We start from the raw sequence: 21577 nt of genomic DNA on the forward strand, positions 1-21577 counted from the left end.
CTACATGACAATTATCGAAGGGCCGTTGGCTACATAATAAGAACCTTTCCGAAGGGACCCGTCGGCTGATACACAATTTTACCGATGACATCATCCCCCCAAAAAGAAAAGTTGTCTCTGGATGACAATACAACAAAACTCAAAATAACAAATAACCCAAGTACATGAATACATAAATATTAAACAACAGGATGGGTCCTTGGCATAGTGGTCGTCCGCGCTCTCAACTCTTTCAGCTCCGTCCACAGCTTGTAGACTTGTTCTTTCCTAACCTTTAGTTTTGCTTTTGCCTCCATCTGAAGCTCTAGAACTGACTGCATCATGTTTGTGATTTTTCCTAATTCTTTTTCTTTTGCTGCTGACACGCTCCTTTTTTGCTGCTAACTTTTTCTTTTCTGTTGCTAACTTCTCTAGCTGACTTTGTTTGCCTAACAGGGCTGCCCTCTTGGAGTTCCAGGCCGCCCTCTTAGGTTCCGAGGCTGCCTTTTGTGAAGCTAACTTGGCAGCTGACTCCTCCCGAGCCCTATGAGCTGCTAGTTGATTCGCTTGACTCCTCCGAAGAGTGTAATACGCCTCCCTGTATATCTTCACTACCTCATGAATCAAAGCCTCTACTCGGCTCTCCATACCGGGATCCCTTGTCGTAGCCCAATCTCGGTGCATTTCTACAATCTCCACATCTGGCCACCCCGGCTCCTCAAAGCAAACAGTAAAGGCCGCTGGGCATCCCAATCTCATAAAAGATATAACTTGCTTGAGCTCCTTCACGACTGAGTCCAATGCTCGAGTCTCCGTCGAAGCTAATACTTGGTGAGCCCGAGACGCTAGAACTGCTACATCAGCAAGAAATGCTTCTCTCATCCCTGTCTCCGGTGCTACTAAATGTTCCTGTTGCACACCCATAGCCGCCTCGATCACTTCTGCCTTACGCTCAACAACACTATGCGATGGTCCCACATCCTGAACTGGCTCCGCTACCTATTCCTGCTGAGTACCTCCCTTCGGAATTTCATCCCGCGTAGGCGTCTGTATGCTGGCCATTTGAGGGACTGGAGTACGGTGGAACCGCGTACTAAGTACTTAACCTCTGCGCTCTAGACTCCTTGTCACGCTCAGGTGATGCCAAAAGCGCTGCATCTGTTGTAACTACGACATTTGACACTACTACGTCCAAGTGCACACCCGGCGTACTCTAGCTCTCTGCTACCTCTAGTAGTGTCAAGTACCTCCATGGCAGTCTCTTCTCTCGCCTCCGGTACACTCTCTACTGCAGGTGCGCTAGTTGCTACTGTTGGTTGTGTTTCCGTAAGTGCCACGGTTTCTACTACCGGAAGTGCTTCAGCAGGAGTTGGCATACTTTCTCGGCTGACAGGTGCTGCCACTCGTGCAAACCCCATGGCAAATCCAATTGTTGGTATGAATGGGGAAGGTCTTACCCGGTGCTGCCAGGGTGCTGCTAGTGTAATCGCTTGCTGAGGTGTTGCAGTCATCACTATCGACCGCCGTGTCTGTCCAAACCCTAGTATATGAGCCATGTGCAGACCCCCTGGGACCAGACAGGACGTGGTGGATAAGGCAGGGCATGAGAATAATAAGGGAGTGGCTATGACAATCTCAACCTCTTCGTCGTCGTCCTCCCCTTCTTCTCCCCCACATTGTTCTCCTCGGAAGATGTATCCTGCCGTCTATTGTCCGTATCACCTCCTGTATCAAGCCGGGGTCTCTTCTACCCTGCAGGACCCTTCTGTCCAGTGGCCGAGTCCAAGTGCCTCCACTGTATGATAGGAGGTTCCCCAGGAGCTAGTGGTCTAAGTTTCGCCTCCAACCTGTCTTCTGGAATCATCCGCGCTATGGCATCAAGGAAGAGACCAATGGCATAGTGTGGCATATAAAATGTCTTATGTTGGAGGGTCATAAATTCATGCATATGCTCAGCTAGCACAGATGCCCAATCATACACCTTCCCGTTCATTATGCCGTTCATCATAGATACCTGCAGGAAGGAAATGTCAGATGCCCTACTTGATCCCGTAAGCCGGCTCTTGACTAAATCCATCAGGAATCGCCATGGTCCCTCTTGGATGTCTGTTTTCTTTTAACCCCTTCCTTTTGACGTCTCAGCCAACGCTTCTTGTTTAGCTTTAGCCATGTCTCCGCATACCAGCCTGATCAAAAACAGTTTTACCTCCTTGGAAATTTTCTTGGGCTGAACCGTCTTGCCCTACGGCCCTGGTATGCCAAACACTCGCGTGAAATCCGCTGCCTTAAATGAAACTACCAGGTCTTTGTCTAAGTACTGAAATATGCTCTTTCGAGAGCCCCTGCCATAAGTCTCAATCATGGCGTGCAGGATACCCTCGTAATCTCGAATACAAAAAACAGGCATCCAAATCGCCCATTCCACCTGTGCCCTTCTGATGCTAGCTTTTACTGCATGGTCGTCAAGGGTTTCTTGCCACCACTTTCTACAGTCCATTCCGCTCAACCCTTCAAATGCTATAGTCTGTGGTGTGATCTCAATGGTTGCAGGTGCACGAGCCTTACGTTTCTGCTTGCTACTGCTACTGGTGCCTTCATTTTGGTTACTTGCAGTCGACATTTTCATGCCCTTCTCTGCTGTAGATTCTTCTAATTGTTTTTTCCATTTTCTCTTTCCTGCAGACTCCATTTATTCTCAAGTCAGTTATTCCCTCACACAATTTCTTTTCCTTCCCTAACCACTGGTCGGATATGTAAGACACCTTTGTCCAATGAAAGCTAACACTCCCTTGCACAAGCGAACAGATTTCAGACTCCACCAATTTCGTTTAGTTCTTTCACTTGGCAGGCCATACGGCTCTCCTTGAATACTTTGTGAATGGTTCCTAATTTCGTACGGATTTGCTATCTTGCCTCCTTCCTTTGTCTACCTTGAAGAAAGATTGTGATGCCGTACTGTGCTGATGTATATTTTCTTTGTTGTTTCTTGATTGCAGGGCCCGTATGGATCTTAGGCTACTAGAAGAAGTTGTGCATTCCTTCCATAAGTGGCCGTATGGATGCAAGAATGATGATAATTTAAATATCGTAACCTTGCTTGATAGTCCGTACGGTGGTGATCAAGTAGCTTATCCTTCAAATCCGTATGCCAAACTTTATTCCTCAATTTTGTACGCCAACTTTATTATGCAAATCTGTACATCAAACTAGAATTCAAACTCTTGAATCTGTACGCCAAACTGGAACTTCAAAACCCGTAAGAAGGCAATCAAGAACTGAATTTGTACGGCTATAAACATGAAGTTAAACCCCCAAATCTGTACAGCAACAACAGGCAATTTATCCTGGAAATTTTGTACGCCAAGTCCTCAATCCTTCAAAATCCGTACGCAATATCCTGCAAAATTTGTACACAATATCCTGCAAAATTCACATGCCAAGCAGAAAGCTGAATTCGGCAAACTAGAAACTTAAACTTGTAAATCCATACTGAAGCATACAGGCAACTTATCTTTTGAAATTTGTACTGCAGCTATTTTGACCTTTCAAAATCCGTACGGTGCAACTGAGGACTAAATCTATGAAATCCGTACGGTGACAGACTGCAAGCTCAATCTCCAAATCTGTACGGTGACAACAAGCAATATTCGCCAAAATAACCCTTCAAATCCGTATGGCTTAATCTTCAAGATCAGTACGGTGGCAACTGAAAGCTTTAAAATCCGTACATGATAGAGGGTTTAATATTTAGAATCCGTACATGGCCAATAGGGAACTTAAGGCTGTACGGTGATTAGCAAGTTTCTTTCTATTAAAATCCGTATGGTGAATGAACCTTGAAAAAGCTGTACAGTGCTTTGCAATTGCTGTACGGTGACTCTTTCATCCTGTGATGATGAGGGAGTCGTTTTGGCATTGTACATTTTTAGCATCCAACTGTTGACTGCCTCGGTTATTTCTTGTTCGTCTAATGTCCACAACTTTATCGCTCCGTTGTCCCCTACTTCCCGAATTTGGTGTGGCCTGACCCACTTAACTTTAAACTTGCCTGGTTTGATCTTGTTCCTTCCGTCATACTTCAACACCCACTATCTCAGTTGGAACTTGTTCAGTTTTAGATGTTTGTCATGCCATGCCTTGCGCTTGTTCCGTGTCACCTCTATGGCCCACTGTGCCAATAACCGCTTCTCGAGCTTGTTCAGGTTATGCAACGTCTCCCTCAGGCTTTCCATTTCACCTAGCTTATTTTCCAGTGCAATCCTCAGGCTCGGTATCATGAATTTTGCCGGTACCACTACCTCCTGTCTGAACATCAACTGGAATGGCATGTGTCTCGTTGTGACCTTGTACGCCGTGCGGTACGCCCAAAGGGCAGAGGGCAATTTTTCCTCCCAGTCTTCACCTTCAACTGCACAAGACTTGTAGATAATTGAAACCAGGATCTTATTTGTAGCCTTGGCCTGTTCGTTTGCCCTCGGGTAGTATGGGCTCGATAATGAATGATAAATCTTGAATTCAGTGGTGAGCAGTTGGATAACATGGTTAACAAAGTGTCCACCCCTATCACTTGTTAACTGCAATGGAATCTCATACCTGGTAATGATTGCTCATAAATAAATCTCGCTGTGCTGAAGACCGAGTTATTCGGTAGTGTGCGTGCCTCCACCCACTTGGTTAGGTACTCTGTCACTACGACAATGTATCGGCACCTTCTAGTTTTGCTCACCTTTAGAGGTTCGATGAAATCTAGTCCCCATCTTTCAAAGAGTTCTTAGGCATGGGAGGGGTGCTGCTTAGCATGAAGTCTCTCTTTAGCGGCTTCCCGGCCCATTGGCAAGTGTCACACCCGACGACCCATTCCCGCATGTCGTTGTACACTGTTGGCCACCACAGTCTTGCTAGCAATATTTTCCGTGCCGTGGTATGAGGTCCCATGTGTCCTCCTGTTGGACCCTCATGTGCTTCCTTTAACACCTGTGGTATTTCTTCCTCTTACACACACCTTCACAGGATGTGATCAGGCCCCATCTTGTAGAGTAATCCGTTGATCAATTAAAAGGTACGGCTCCTGATTATCAATTTGCACCTTTCATTTGGTGGCATCTCACTTGGGCACTGTCCTGTCGAAAGGTATTCTCCAATGCTGGTGTACTATTTTGGCAGTACTGCGATTTGAAACAACTGTGCATCAGGAAAATCATTGTTTACTCCATCTGCCAGTTCTCCTGTTTTGAGACGTGACAGATGATCTGTGCTGACATGTTTCTTTCCAGGCCGTACAATGATCTTGAAGATGAACTCCTGCAACAGAAGTAACCACCAGTTGATTCTTCCTTGAATAACAGGTTTATTGATCATATATAACAGAGCCTGATGGTCGACATAGAACACAAACGGTGTCGCCAGCAAGTAATGACGGAACTTCTGAACGACGTAGACCATTCCCAAGGCTTCTCGTTCTGTTGTACTGTAATTCTGTTTTGCTTTTGATAGCAGTCTATTGGCAAAGTATATCGGGTGATCCAACCCGTGGCTACCTGCTTGCACCAAGGTTGCTCCGATTGCATAGTTGGACGCGTCGACGTGAACATGAAGAACATGAAATTCCTTGTTCCAATCTGGGTATGCCAAGATGGGTGTCATAGCCAATTGTACCTTCAGCCCTTTAATTGCCTCATCCTGTTCTCTCTCCCATCTGAACGGTTCTCCTTTGCATGTTAACTTGTCCAACGGGTATGATACTTTGGCAAAATTTTTAATGAACCTTCTGTAATAGCCCGTGTCCCAGGAAAGACTTTACCTTTGTTACGTTAGTGGATGGTTGCATCTCCATTATGACTCTGACTTTGTCCGGATCTGTTTTCAAACCCTCCTTACAGATGACATGTCCGAGCAATCTTCCTTGCAAAACCATGAATTTGCATTTCTTGGGGTTCAAAGCTAGTTGCACCCGTTGACATCTCTCCATGCATTTGCCCAACGCTGCCAGATGTTTGCCTTTGGTGCTAAATACAGACCAGTCATCCAGGAATGCCTTGAAGTTCTCGACAGACATTTTGTCGAATATGTGCAGTATGATCCGCTAGAATGTAGCTGACGTGTTGCACAGGCCGAATGGCATCCGGTTGTATGTGTACACCCCATCTCCTACGACAAATGTCGTTTTTCAGTTTGACCTCCTCTGCTATGGAAATTTGATTATATCTCGAAAACTCGTCCATAAAGGAATAAATTTTATGTCCTGTTACTTCCAATATGCTGTCTGTAAATGGAATTGAGAAGGGATCTTTGATTGTTACCGCGTTGAGGCATCTAAAGTCGACACATATTCGGATCTAAGTGGTATCCTTTTTTAGTGAGATTACTATGGGCGACACCCATTCACTTGTTTGAACCTTGAAAATGATACCGGCCTCCAACATTCAGTTGATCTCTTCTGTAACTCGTGCCGCATAGTTCTTATTCATCCTGTAAGGACGCTTCCATACAGGCACTGCTCCTTCGACTAGCAGGATGCGGTGCACACACAACTCCGACGGTACTCCTTTCAGATCCTTGTATGTCCACGCAAATACATCTTTATATTCCAAAAATATTTTAAACGCCGCTGCTTTTAGTACTGGATCCCAGTTATCTCCCACCAGTGCGTTTCTTGGTTTGGCCTCATCTCCCAAATTAATGGTTTGTAGTGTGGCTTCGTTGCATTTGATGGGCCCTCACTGAATGCATGGGCGGGTGTTACATCCCGCTAGCGATGCATCCCCCTCTTTTATTTTAGTGAATTCTCTTGGAAATCCATCTCCGCTGTGCCCTTCCTCTATCATCAGTACGTTGCAGCTCTGGAACAATTAATAGTCCTCCATTTGCCAGTGGAAAAGATCGTTAATCGAATCTAAATTGTCGTCCGTTGATCCTCCTTCCAGCCGTAGGACTCCCTCGTGATTTGGTTCCATACGCTGCCTCCCTTCATCCTCTTCTTCAGAATCTGATGATAGGGCTTCTTCCCCCATCATTTGGGTGTGTAAATCAATGATGAATTTCCGCCCTTTGCTCTCGAGTGTAAGTATTCTTTTTCTAGTCATGTTTAACTTTGGCTTGTATGAGCCATCCTCGGCTCAGAATGGCATTGTATCCTTTCCTCTTCAGCGGGATCACGACAAAGTCGAGCAAGAATGGTTGTGTTCCAATAGTCACGGGCTGTGCCATCAGGACTCGCAATGGTTTGATTCCGTGCTGGTCTGCTGTTAGCAATTGAAATGTAGGTGGCCACAATGTCGGTTGCCCCAACCTCTTCCAGGTGTCCTCTGGTAACACATTCACGTCGGACCCTCCGTTCACAATTGTGTCTGTCAGAATAGTTCCCAGAATTCCCATCTCGACGACTGCCAGATGCTGTCTGGATGAGAGGGCTAGCAGCATTGGATCCTCTGCACTTGTGCCACCTTCTTTTTCCCTCCCTTGTTCTACTAGTAATTTAGTAGTTGGAGCAATGTTTGTTAGTGTTGTACGGAGTTGAGGCATTGTGAGCAGCAGATCGTTTATTTTGACGGGTACCTCAGTTTGTAATATTTGTTGTACGATGTTCTGTTCTGCATAGTTCCGTGTTGAGGTACCGATAGTGTCCTTCAGGTGTGCTTTCTCTGCCTATGTTGCTTTTTGAATTTCTGTCCGCGCTTCCTCCAATCTCTTCTTTTCTTTCGTTGGGTCGGGGTACAATTTTGCTTACTTCTGTGTAATTGCCAGAACCTCCTCTTTGTCCGTCCCAATGGTGATCAAATTGACTCCTGATATCAGACACTTGGCATCTTCATGACCTCTCAGACCGCACCATTTGCATAACAACTTTGATGCGCTTGCCGTTGTATAGTCTCGGGCAAAGTGGCCCCACAAATTACATGCTCGGCATTGAACCATCAGCCGTCCGTTCGCATCGTATTGAATTCAATTGTGGCTCCCATTATTATTATTAGCGTTGTTGTTTTACCCTTGTCTATTATTTCTGTACCCCCCCGAGGTGGCACCCTCATTATTGGTGTTTTCTCTCCCTCTTGACACAGAAGCCTCCTATGTTAGGAACACTTGTTGAGGTTCTCTTGTTTTCATATTGAAGGGGCATTCTTTTGTGGAATGTCCCATGATCTGGTAGATCTCATAGAACTGGTTCTTCGGATAGGATCCCATCGTATGGCCTTCTGTTTTGTAGTCTGCGCACCATAGCTCATTTCCCTTGGTCTCCTTCTGCATGTTCTTAAATTCTTTCATCATTCAGATCATATCCTTTTGGAGTGCTCGGACCTTCTTGCTGCCCTTTTCATCATTGCTGCTCTCTTCTTCCGAAGATGCGTTGTCATCTGAATCGGATGAGCTACTCTTTTTCTTCTTTTTTGTCTTCTGCTCACTTTCTAAGTTCATTGCTCGATTGTATGCTTCAGTGTATGACGATAGCAGCACAATCTTCATTTTTCGCAATTTCGGGTGTAGGCCTTCAATGAACCATCTTTTTTGTAGCCCATCAGCTGGCTTGTTTTCCATTTTATTTATTAAGTCCTTTAGTTTATTGGCACCTTTAATTTCCTAGCATGTACTCGGACAGTTTCATTCTTCTCCTGCTTTGTGTTGTATATCTCCACTGCGATCTCATTGTTGAAATTTGGTAATAAACTCTTTTTTAACATCCGCCCAATTGGTTAATTTTTGGGGATCCGTATCGGCAAACCAATCGATTGCTATCCCCCTTAGGGTTGCCAAAAATTGTCGAACCCATTCGTTTGTATCTGTTATGCCATTCACCCTCCAAAATGTTTTGCATGTTTTACAATGTCGGATTGGATCGGCTACTCCATCACCATCAAATTTTGACAATTTTTCCTTTGGTCCTGCCATTACTATTCGAGGTTGAGGGGTTTGTTGTGTATCTGTACTGTTTTGCACTCTTGCGCTATTTGGCACTCCCGTGCTGTTCTGTATTCCCGTGTTGTTCTGCACACCCACGTTCTTCTGCACACCCGTGCTGAGCTGAACACTCGCACTGTTTCCGACAGTCGCACAATTTGGTGAATAAGGGTTTTCGTCAACTGAAGCTGTGCGTTCCGGAAGTGTATCTCGGACGAAGAGTTCACTTCACGCTCGTGCTCCCTCGGCACTCCGAGTTGTGCGAGTTAATCCCCTTCCGTCTCGATTCTCTTCCCTCGGCGTATGCAAGTTCAGAAACTCCTCCCTTGCTTCTTCCACCAAATCCAGTTGCTGTCGAGTCTCTTCCAACAATTCTTCAGTGCTTCGGTGTCCATCGACAATTTGTTGAAACCTTCGTCTGCGTTCAGCCTGTTGTGCCAAAATTAAATTTCCTTGTGTTGTGCATATTTCATCCTTTTCCTTCAGCTTATTCTTATTTTTATTCAACTGATTCGGCATTAGTCTTCATTCTTCTACCTTTCCAGGTCCATCGGGCAACGGTGCCAAATGTTTACCACATGGGGTAAATAGATTAATGCAGACAATAGATAATGAACAAGAACAACAGTACTCTTTTTATTATTCGCATATGCTAAAGACATTACATTATGCTTATGATGATTACAATGACCCAAAAGGGTGTATACATACTTTCCGAAGAACCTTCCCAAAGGGGTCTGTCGGCTACATGACAATTACCGAAGGGCCCGTCGGCTACATAATAAGAACCTTCCCGAAGGGACCTGTCGGCTGATACACAATTTTACCGACGACACTCAGAAGTATGAGCTTGTATACTCTACATTGCAATTGTTACACTGCCAAAGAAAATCCCCAACATTAAGCATTTGCTTAGTCATTGTTTTATATCAACATAATGGTGAACCTGCATTAATTTCAAAAGGGTTTGCTTAGCAATTGAACTAGAACTTCCACTTCCACCCATTGTGTCTAAATAGTGAATCTAAAATGGAAAACTCAAGACATTATTGGAAACAAATTGAAAAAGAAATTGGTATTATAACCCCTTAATATGCATACCAAATTTTGAAAAATGTTCAGAACTAAAAAAGTTTTATAAAAACTTGGAAACTTTTGAAGAGAACTTGAAAAATCATTAAAAAGCTTGAAAAGAAATGAAGACTCATTCAACTGTGATTGCTAAATCTTCTTTTTCCAACGATTCCTAAGCCTTTGGTTTGTGTCTCAATCTTCGTAGCCTTCACCTTCAAAGAAAAATGAAGCAATCACAAAAACAAGCTAGAGAAAAAATGCATGAATTTTGATGATAGATAATGGAATGAGCAAATATGAGCTATTACGGTAAGGCTAGGGTTGCAAAGATTTTTTAATGCTTGTGAAAGTTGATTTTTGGTAAGTTGGGCCCTTTTTTGGCCCCCACTGCCGTGGGTTCCCCTGTGTTCTTGGGCTGAACCTTGGGCTGAACCTGGGGGTGAACCCAAACTACACTTGCATTGGAACCTGTGCCAATCAGCAAAACCCATTAACTTTGTCCAATCTTGTTGCAAACATTTCTTTTTCCATGATGTAGAAATAATTTTTCTTTTCAAGGAAGGAGAAATGAGAGGAAAAAACAAGTGTTAAAAATGTTCTACCTTTTCCCTCCTCGTTCCCATATTTTCTAAACCCTTCTGTACGTCTCCCTCCTTTACACATTTGTTTAGCTATTTAAAAACAACTATTTGCACCTATCAAAAAAAAAAAACTATTTGCAAAAATAGATTTCTCATAAGAGAGATTTCAATAATAACCCTTGCATTTTTTTTTTCTAAAACACTCAATGATTCATATATTTCAAATCATTGTTGAATAATATTTAAATTCTAACTATATGGTAATATTATTTTTCACATGCAATAATTGATGAATTATTCTCTTTCCAGCAAGGTACAACTTTTTCTTTTTTAACTCAACATTAAAAATTTTTATAAACATAAATTTCAAAATAAATGTAATTGCAGTGCAGCAAGATAAAATAGCCACATGCATGGTAACTACTCTTATTATAGGTTTATACACAAGCAGCTTTTAGTATTGATGTCAATTCTGATTTAGGTTTCATAGGGATTAGAAGGCTCTTTGTGTGCTAAAATTAAGTGATATGAGCAAATTTGTTTTACCCAGGATATCCATCTCTAATTAAAGCATAATCTGAGAAACTTATGCCTGCAAATTTAGGTGTATCTACACCATATATTGATATGCAAAAATAATATAAGTCATCATTGTAATAACATGATATCAAATTATCACATTGAACTGTAAATCATTGACAGCTAGTATGATCCAAATAATAAGGTGTGGAATTAAGAACAATTCAGAAATTGAACTGGATACAAATGTAAACATCACAAATAACATGCTCATGGCTTCCATTCAAAATTTTGGATCTCCCGCTCATGGCGCTCTTGCTGCTTCAGCGCTCGGTAACGCAGAGGTCTCTGCTCTCGCTGGTCGTTCGAGTGGAGGAGCTGATTTTTGTGGGCGGTCTGCGGATGGGGTTAGGGCTCCATTTGCCCTTCGCTCGGCTTCTTCTGCAGGTGGGGATAGGGCTTCTACCCTTCGTTCGGTTCCTGGGTCTCCTGCTCCTCGTTTAGGGTTTCTTGGTTCGGGGGCGCAGATGTGGCTGCCTTCGAAGCTGGTTTACATGGAGCTCTCCCTCGTGCTGTTTCATCTGAGCCCTCTCATGTGATGCCTGTAAGTGCTTTAAAGCCTATTAAGGTTTCTCTTGACCCAGGAATCAGTTGAAGATATTTTCCATACGGCAGAAGAGCTTTCTTCTTTTGCTGCCATTTTTCACTTCCGGGGTTATTGGCCCTCTCTTGCTGATTTACATGACTGGATCTCCAAGAACTTGGTGCCACTTATAGACAATAACATCCACATCTTTTCGTGTGCGAAAGGCTTCTTTATAGCTAAGTTTGAAAGTACTGATGACAGGAAGATTATTTTGTGTCATAATAGTTTTTCTTGGCAGGGCAGATTTTCACTTATGGCCAAACCATGGCATATGGATTTCGATCCACTTTCGGAGTCCTTTAACAAGTTCCCTGTCTGGGTCTGGTTTCCGAATCTCCTGATACATCTTTGGCATGATTCGGTTTTTGAAACTATTGGGAATGCTATTGATGATTTCTTATATGTGGATTCTGACACGTCCGATATTTTCCACTCGACCTGTGTGCGTTTTCTTGTTGAGTTGGATGTTTCTAAGGGCCTCCTTGAGGCGATTTGCTTGGATTCCCCGAGGGGTTCTTGGACACAAAAGCTAGATTTCGAAGGTATCCCCTTTCGATTCAGGAATTGCCACTTGACTGGTCACATTGCTGCTAGGTGTGTTGCTGGGAAGTCTAAATCTAGGCAACCACCTTCTTGGTGGTCAGGGGCCTCTTCTGAGTACTATACGGTGAAACAATCCTTGGATACTTCTGTGGATTCTGTGGCTGAGGTCTCTCCTGGCGATCATTTGGAGCCAGTGGTAGAGGAGGTGGTCTTTACCCCTGTTTCGGATGCTCTTCCTAAGAGCCAGTTGTCGTCTGATTCTCATAGGGAGATTGGTGCGGCTTTGGCACCCCTCGGGTTCCACTGTTCTATTTCCTTTGAGGCTTGGGTTGCTGAGGCTGCGAAGATTGAGGATGGGTGGATAGTGGTTAAGAGTAAGAGATCTAAGCCTTCTGCTCCCCCTTTAGATAGGAACCTTCGGTTGTGTAAGGGAAACTTCAAATCAAAAGGAAAATCTTAAGTTCCTCTGTTTTGACTGGTTTTTTTGTGGTGGTAAGCGGGTTGTGGCACTGGCTCGCTGGTTACTGGTCTGGGAGGTTTTTCTGGTTGCTTTGCTTTCCAGTTTGTTTACTTTCTAGGTTCTAGTGTATTTTCTGGTTGCTTTTTTTGGACACATTTGTTGGTTTCAGGTTCCAGTAAAACCTGGTTTATATGCTCAGCTGGTTTTAGGTTCTTTTATAACTTGGTAGGGCTTCATGTTATATCTTTCTTTTTGATGTAAAGGGTTTCGGGGCCCCTTCAAAACCTGTTTTTACCTTAATCTAAAACATCACAAATAACATATGTATAATGAAATCAAATGAAGCTGAAACATTGCAATAGTTTAAGCATATAAAGTCATGATGTATGCATCCCATAATATATATTTGGATAATAGATGTCAATACAAAACCTCATTGAAAACTTACTTTGATGGCAATCCAAAACACCACATGTAGTACATGTAGTGATAAAGCATACACATTTACAAAATAAATATCCAAAGTACATTATTAGACCACCTCAACGGCCATATCATGCTTCATTGGAAAATTTGTACCAAAGATTGTAACATCTATCCCATATTTCACTATGAAAGCATTCAAACACAAATATAAAATCAAAAGGCAAACAAGGCACATACACCAACTTTGGTGGAAATTTTAGCAATTTCGCTGAAATTTGGAAGGGCTTGTAGATTTGGTGACACTGTTATATTTGTTTCGGGGAGGAGGCTTCAACATTAGCTCCACCATTTTACATTTGATTTTCAAGAGGTGATATGTTGGGCATGAGCTCATTTTTCAGTGCAATTTACTTTGATTAAGCCTTTTTTTTGCTAGCTACATACTGTTGAGACAAATCATTGTTCATCCACCTAAGTTGTGTTTAAGGGGGGTTGTTGGTGCAGCTTTTTATTCTTTTCATTAGTTTATAAGCTAAGTTGCTGGTTCGGGTTCGGGGATGGATTCAGATTTGGGTTTGGGTTTTTGGGTTCGAGCAATTTTATTTTTCCCCCATTTGGGTTCGTGGGGGGTTCGTGAGTATATGTGTGCGTGCGCGTGTGCGCATTATTTAAAAAAAAAAATAAGGAACAATATTTAGCACTAGGCTTGATTGCCAATGTGGTTCCTAGTTATTCAATATATATTTTAATTTGATGTGATCTTAAATCATCTTTGTGTTGGATTTGATAAAATTCAATTGCTATTGATATTTACTATGTATTTAGTGTCACATATTTTATTTTATTAATGGTGGACTTGAATATATATGTGTGTGTGTGTGTGTGTGTGTGAGTTGTAGCATTTAATTTTAAATTATATCAAATTGCAATTTACTAATGGTACTGTTATAACATTTTGGCTAATTGTGTAATATCCCCCGAATGATGAAATCTAATTTTAAATTATAACCAATGTCCCTATTTAACTAAGTAGTTGAAGAAAATATATGTAATGAGATGACTAAATACTTATAAGTAAACTAATATTTATTGGTTAAGTTGTGAATTATATAGTTAAAACAATATCATCTAATAATTAAAGTAATAACTAAACATTTATTGATATATAAATATTATACATTAAATTAAAGATATATTATAAATGGATTATGTAAACCACAAATAATAACTAAAGGATGCAATACTAAGTAAGTTCATGAAAACAATTGATTATTATCAATTTGCAAATTAACTCCTAAATGTGGGGTCCATGCTATCGGACACCCCATACATCACAACCATTCTTGTGGATGAGTTGGGCAGTATATAAGCCCATGGCTCGGCACTAGATAGTCACCCGACAAACACGCAAAACTATTTGAAAGGAATTTATAATAAGTAATTTAAAACGATGGGTGTAACTTATTTGCTCAACTAATGAGTCAAAGGCAAATCGAAAATACTTTGGGGTGGCATAAAACCATTTCACCATCTAAGGTGGAAATAAGTTAAAAATAGAACACACATGGACACTACGGATGGGAGGTAAGGATAGTAACATCATGGGTTTGTACACAGTCTGCAGCCCACTACTATGATATGTCGTTATACATGCATTGGTATTGCAAAGTAACCAATTTACTTTAAAGGTATGCAAGAATATAGATATTTAATGTTATAATTATATAAATATTAGTTTCTAGAATTATTAATGAAATATATAAATTATATGTTGAATTAATAATAAGTATTTTACATTGAAATAATGATCATAAATCCAATCTCTAATATTAAGTTTGAAATAGAATTTTCTAAAATTATTATAAAAATAGAATTGAGTTCATATATATATATATATAGTTAGTATCGAGAGTTGGATTATTCTCATATTATAAACTTTACCTTTTAATCTTATTATTACACACAATTATATATGATTATCTTTCAATGTTACTATTATTTGATCTCTGGTAAGAGGTATAGAATGTTACTAAGGAGGAGCTTGTATAAATCCAATCTAAGGGTCTACCCAATAGAGGGTAGGGGTCAGCAATCTTCAAATCTTTGTGAAACAGAGTTGGACCTGTAAACTTTGAGGAAGTTCTTAGATGGTATCTAGACAACTTGGGTAACATCTATCCTTCGATCCACAAATCAAAGGATAATGACATTGGGTATGTTGGAAGACAACTACATCCTACTCATAAACTTATATTTTGAAAGGCCTATAACATTAAATGATTTAATTGTGTAATATTTATGTCTAACCCTAAAAGGGGACACTACAATTGGTATCAGAGCATGATCTTGCCATCTTGTAGGATAAAGGCAAATTGATCAATATATTCAAAGGAAAATTTTAAAAATATATTTTCAAAGATTTGTGTGAACAAAAATAATAACCTTAATCTCTATAGCAATTGTATACAATGCACGCTTCTATGTTTTCAATGTGTATGCTTCATGTTTTCAATATGTATCCTTTGTGTTCTCATGCATTAGCATGCCTCATGTATACTTCATGTCTATATATTTTATATTTCCTAATTGATGTAATTCTATAATAGTTGGCTGGGAATAATACGGATACCTAGAGTAAACAAAAAATATGAATTTACTCACTACACAAATAATTATGCAAAGGTAATTAATTATCAATTCTAGTACTAATATGTATTCAAACAGATGTACTCATAAAGATCAGTTATACCATATCTTTATATTATGAATGTATCAATGCTTAGAATCATTTGCAGAGTTCACCAACCTCGACATCATAAAACCTATCAATCTACCAACATCATACAATCATCAAACATAATAAATTGATCACCAAATAGGAACCCATCCTATATTCGCCAATTTGAATGAAAACATCAAAGTCGGATTACTTGTAGCATGCGCTCATAAATCTACCCTAATTCTAAGTTTTCACTCAATTCAAACAAATGGAAATTGAACAAAGTTGTTTATCAAAATTTAAGGGTTCATTGAGATCTAATGATTCAAATGGAAATCGTAATTGCTCGAGGACAAGCAATTTCTAGAGGGTAGGACTGTAATATCCCCCTAATGATGAAATCTAATATTAAATTATAACCAATGTCCCTATTTAACTAAGTAGTTGATTAAAAATATATATAATGAGTTGACTAAATACTTATAAGTAAACTCATATTTAATGGTTAAGTTGTGAAGTATATAGTTAAAGCAATATCATCTAATAATTAAAGTAATAACTGAACATTAGTTGATATATAAATATTATACATTAAATCAAAGATATATTATAAATGGATTATTTTAACCACAAATAATAACTAAAGGTGGTGATACTAAGGAAGTTCATGAAAACAATCCATTATTATCAATTTGCAAACTAACCCCTAAATTTGGGGTCCATGCTATTGGATATCCCATACATCATAACCATTCTCGTGGGTGAGTTGGGTGGTATATAAGCCTATGGCTTGGCACTAGATAGTCACCCAACAAATGGGCAAAACTATTTGAAAGGAATTTATAAAAAGTAATTTAAAACGTCGGGTGTAACTTATTTGCTCAACCTGTGAGTCAAAGGCAAATCGAAAATACATTGGGGTGGCATAAAACCATGTCACCATCTAAGGTGGAAATAAGTTCAAAATAAAGAGACTTTCCTAGAACTGCACATGGACACCACAGATGGGAGGTAAGGATAGTAACATCATGGGTTTGTACACAGTTTGCGGCCCACTACTATAATATGTTGTTATACATGCATTGATATTGCAAAGTCACCAATTTACTTTAAAGGTATGTAAGAATATAGATATTTAATGTTATACAAATAGTAGTTTCTAGAATTATTAATGAAATATATAAATTATACTTGAATTTCTAAATAAGTATTATAAATTGAAAGAATGATCATAAATCCAATCTCTAGTATTGTTTTTGAAATAGAGATTTGAGATCATATATATATATATATATCAATATGATTAGTATTGAGCGTTGGATTAATTCTCATATTATAATCTTTTCCTTTTAATCTTATTATTAGACACAATTATATATGGTTATCTTCAATGTTACTATTATTTGATCTCTGGTAAGAGGTATAGAATGTTACTAAGGAGGAGCTTGTATAAATCCAATCTAAGGGTTTACCCAATAGAGGGTAGGGGTCAGCGATCTCTAAATCTTTGTGAAACAGACTTGGACTCGTAAACTTTGAGAGAGTCCTTAGATGGTATCTAAGCAACTTGTTAACATCTATATTCTTCAATCCACAAATCAAAGGATAATGACATTGGGTATGTTGGAAGACAACTACTTCCTACTCATAAAAATATTTTGAAAGGCCTATAACATTAAATGACTTAATTGTGTAATGTTTTTCTAACCCTAAAAGGGGACATTACAGATTGAATCTTCTAAAAGCACCATTAGTAAACTGCAATTTAATATAATATAGACACAAATTAATTAAGGGATTAATTAAGGCCCATCTTGGCTTAAATTGTGGTGTGTGTGTGTGTGTATAGCTGTACCATAATAAAATATAATTTTTAGTGTTTTAAACATACGTTTTGGCCTCATGGGCTGTGGGTCCTTGAGGGTTTTCACAGGGTCCTTGAGGGTCCTCCCGGGTCCCTGTTGGTCCGTGGCGTGGACCCAGCGATCCGCAGACCCATAAGGACCCACAATCTGTGGCACGGACCCTGCCTGGACCTGCCACAGACCCAGCACAAATTCAAACCCAACAAGGACCCGGACCTGGACCCGAGAGGGACCTGAACTCGGACCTGGCTGGCAGGGTCCAAATCCTGCAACATAGTTTATAAGGTATTTTTCTACACCTAGTTGAACTTGCTCAAGTAGGATTGTTTCTCTCTTCCATAAAAGTTACACTCTCTCTATTTAGATATTGAGGTTGCTTTCATATCGTAGGAGTTGTAGTTCTTATTCAATGAGATTGATGAGAAATTTTAATGAGCTCATCATTTTTTCACCCATACATTTCGGATCTCAACTATTTGTCTAAGATCTGTAGGTGGTGTTCATGGTTCTAGAGGGGTGGCTTGCCTAATATGGAATAATCTCAGGTCTAGAGTCACTGGTTGCATTTGTTGTTCTCTTGATATATGTGGCTCTGGAATTGTAGGGGCCTCTTCCTACCCAAAATGTCTTCATTGTCGTGTGTTACTCTCCCGTTTCCTCATCTCATTTTGTCATTCATGTTGATGGTGACCTGTACTTGGACTTCTATCTATAGATTTCCAAATTCTCCACAACTAGCGATATCATTCTTTTGGAGGACTTAAAAGCCCATACTGGGGCCTATTAGACATCCATTCATGATCTTGTAGAGGACGAGGTATGTCTTCATTAGATGGATCTAGAGGAGTTTGGTTTTTAGCCATTTTTCAGTAATGTTGATATTGTATCACATATCCGCTACATCTTCTCTGCTGAAGGGATTCTTGGACCCTCCACATGACCAAACGCTTCCTAATGAGTCTTAGACCTTGCCTCATTTTTACGGCCCTTGGCACTCCTAAATAAGCAATCTTATATTGGTACATTCTTAGTGAATGATGTTGGCACTAATGATTTGACCATTTTCTAGCCCACACAGTGATACTTAATGATTGTGATATTGCTATCTGGATTTAACTGTGTGATTTTGAGTCAAACTCGTTGACCCACGTTTCATGAGTAGTGATTCAACATGAATCCATCTCTCATGAGAATAAATGGAACACTTAGCACTCAAAATCACACAGTTAAATCCTGATAGCAATATCACAATTTGACTTGCTGTGGAAATTATCTCCTACTTATCGATACTTAATGATGTCTAGTTTTCCTCAGCATTTGCTCTTTGGGGTATTTGTTCCTCATGCTTGGCTATATGTAATAGTTTCACTGCTTTTGTGGGGAGCTCCTTGTTTCATAGGTATTTGCTTTTGTTCTTACTCTTTCTGGGGCCTTCCAGGTTTCTCCTTGTAGAACTTTCTTTTGCAAACATCTATACTGGTCGAGTCCAATTGACCAACATTTGGTCATAAGTGGACACTGATATAATTTCATTGTTTTTCTTTCCTTCTTTCTACTGTTCTCTTGCATTTGCATTCTTTGCATGTCCTCTTTTGTTTAATGGGAACGACGTTGTTTAGCCTATCCTTTGGGTTGTGAATATTGTTGTGGTTATCACTATGGTGTAAGGTCTTGGTTTTTTACTTGCTTACTGCAAAACCCAACAAATGTCATCCAATGCTCAAATGATGAAGCTCCAAGTATAGCATGCCCTTTTTGTGAAGAGGTATTTGATATTCAGTCCGCTTTTGCAAAAGTGAAATTTAAACCTTAAAATCTCAAATATATTTGAAGTTATGAAAAACTGAAATGAATCTGTTTCTTTTCCCACAAACAAACTCAAATTAATTTATTAATCAGTCATATTTCTTACCTGATATAAGCAGAGACAATTTAGAATTTTGACAAGCATATAGTTTGATAATTCTTGACTCAAATGTTCAGCAATGGAGAACTTAAGGAGAGTTCTTCACTTTAAGGTCAAACTGAATAACATGTTAATTGTCCTATATGCACATGCTGTGTAGAACTGTCTGTTTCCCACAATGTTGATTTTCCTTGAGATAGAGAAATGAGTCCTAAAGCAATGAAGTCAAACCTGGCCACTCAGCTGATTAGGTAGGACAGTATTTTTATTTTTTTTAAAGGAGTTTGAGACTACTAATTGTTGATGATGTATCAACTATGCAAGCGGTTGGCTGTGTCATCTTTTCTGTCATTGTCACAATAAACTGTTCAATCCTTTTTGGAATCTCTACGTGATACAAATGACTTGATTATCATCAGCATTATTTGTCATTTATGCACTTCAGTGGTTGTGCGGACATTTTTACTCAAATGTTGACCATGTGTAATATTTTTATTTGTAACATGTACAGAATTGCAACAGCATGGTGGGACTTTTAATGGTGAAACTGAATTTAGAGTTATGAGTGACACAAAACCTAGCAACAACTTTGCTGAACCTAGCAGCAACTTTACTGCATCTTATTCAGATCTGGCAGGATTTGGCTACATGCATAATTCTGCTGCATATGTCCCTGATGGAAATGTATCAGTATCTGGTTTTATATCTACAGAAGTGAGCATGCCCCCAAATAACACCTATCAAGAGATACAGGCTCAAACATATCAAAATCCTCAAGAGGTGGGTACTACGATTTCTCCATACAAAAGATACACTTTGCCACCAAATGATTTGGAACAGTCTGGATTAAGTGTTAGGTCAGAGGTTGATAACAGTGAGATGTATGGTCAAGCAACACGGCAAGGATCTTGGGTGCCTCATTATCATATAAATGATTTAAATTCTCAAAGGGAGGAGGATCCTAGTAGTTATATTTACTCAAAGAGCCAGTTGCATCAAAAGGATACAGTGCCATTCTTCAGAGGTACAACAAGGAATGAGTATCAGGCAGAAGTGAATGTGGGAAAGAGACATCATGAGGATTTGGATTCTGTACCTTTGAGGAATGCAGAAAATTTAGATGGCATGCAGGGCAAGGTTGATTATTATTCTCAGGGCTATGTATATGATGATCAGCAAACTGAGCGTTATGGTTGGAGTGGGGGTTTGTAACATCTATCACATTTGCATGGATGGTATTCATTCTATACTCCCTTTTTACTCTGTTATGATGTAAATGTTTTTTGAGACCTTTATGTCGATGTATCTTGCATTAATTCTCATCTTCTTGGGGTATAAAACAGCATTTGAACTGATATTGAGACTGGATTCCTGGTCTGCCTTGCAATATCCTTCATATTCATGACTCCTATTTTACAAACCATAAAATTTAGTTCATCACAGATTAGGTTGTCACATAGGATATCAAAATTTTAATGCTCTGTAAGTGCAATAATACATCCAATAAGTGCAAGTATCTTCATGTTAACTAAATGTTAAATTGGGGAAATTTAGAGTCGCACCATATATGGCTTGCCCAGCCAGGTATGGGTGGAAATGAATACTTAGGCGGGTATGATGTGTAAATTGAGACAGATATAAGTTGACTTTTGCCTCAATTAATGGCTATTTGAAGATGGTCAATAAAGTTGTGTTGTAAACCCTGCCAATGATGGATGAAATTGACTTGAATAGAAACCCATTTTTACGTTCATGATGGTGCTAGAAAACACTGGCACATTTTAATCTAGTTATAATTTGGTTTTCAGATGTGTTTATCTTATACCATCTTGGTGAAATTTGTGTCATTCTCACAAAATGCATAGAAAACTTTACTTAAATTTATGTACATTCAATTCAATTTTGTTTGTTGCTGTCACTTTTAAACGACTTGGCATGTTTATTCATAGTGATTTACACTTTGTAGA

At 39.7% G+C, this 21577-nt stretch overlaps 1 protein-coding gene across 2 annotated transcripts in view; it reads left to right on the top strand.

Annotated features, from left to right (window-relative positions):
* Positions 1-21363, top strand: part of LOC149537418 (uncharacterized) — a 55988-nt gene extending 34625 nt beyond the window's left edge. The window contains exons 3-4 of one of the 2 annotated variants that reach the window (XM_089802913.1): positions 20122-20845; positions 20954-21363. In XM_089802913.1, coding sequence (XP_089659039.1) covers positions 20122-20822 — 701 coding nt within the window. In that variant the 3' untranslated portion in view covers positions 20823-20845; positions 20954-21363. Of the gene's footprint in view, positions 1-20121 lie in introns of both variants that reach the window. The other variant, XM_089802912.1, reaches the window with a different exon arrangement.
* Positions 21364-21577: the final 214 nt, after the last annotated feature.

Source organism: Cupressus sempervirens, chromosome 9 (genome assembly GCF_028749045.1).
Source record: "Cupressus sempervirens isolate cs-2001-9-10 chromosome 9, ASM2874904v1, whole genome shotgun sequence".
NCBI classification, from domain to species: domain Eukaryota; kingdom Viridiplantae; phylum Streptophyta; class Pinopsida; order Cupressales; family Cupressaceae; genus Cupressus; species Cupressus sempervirens.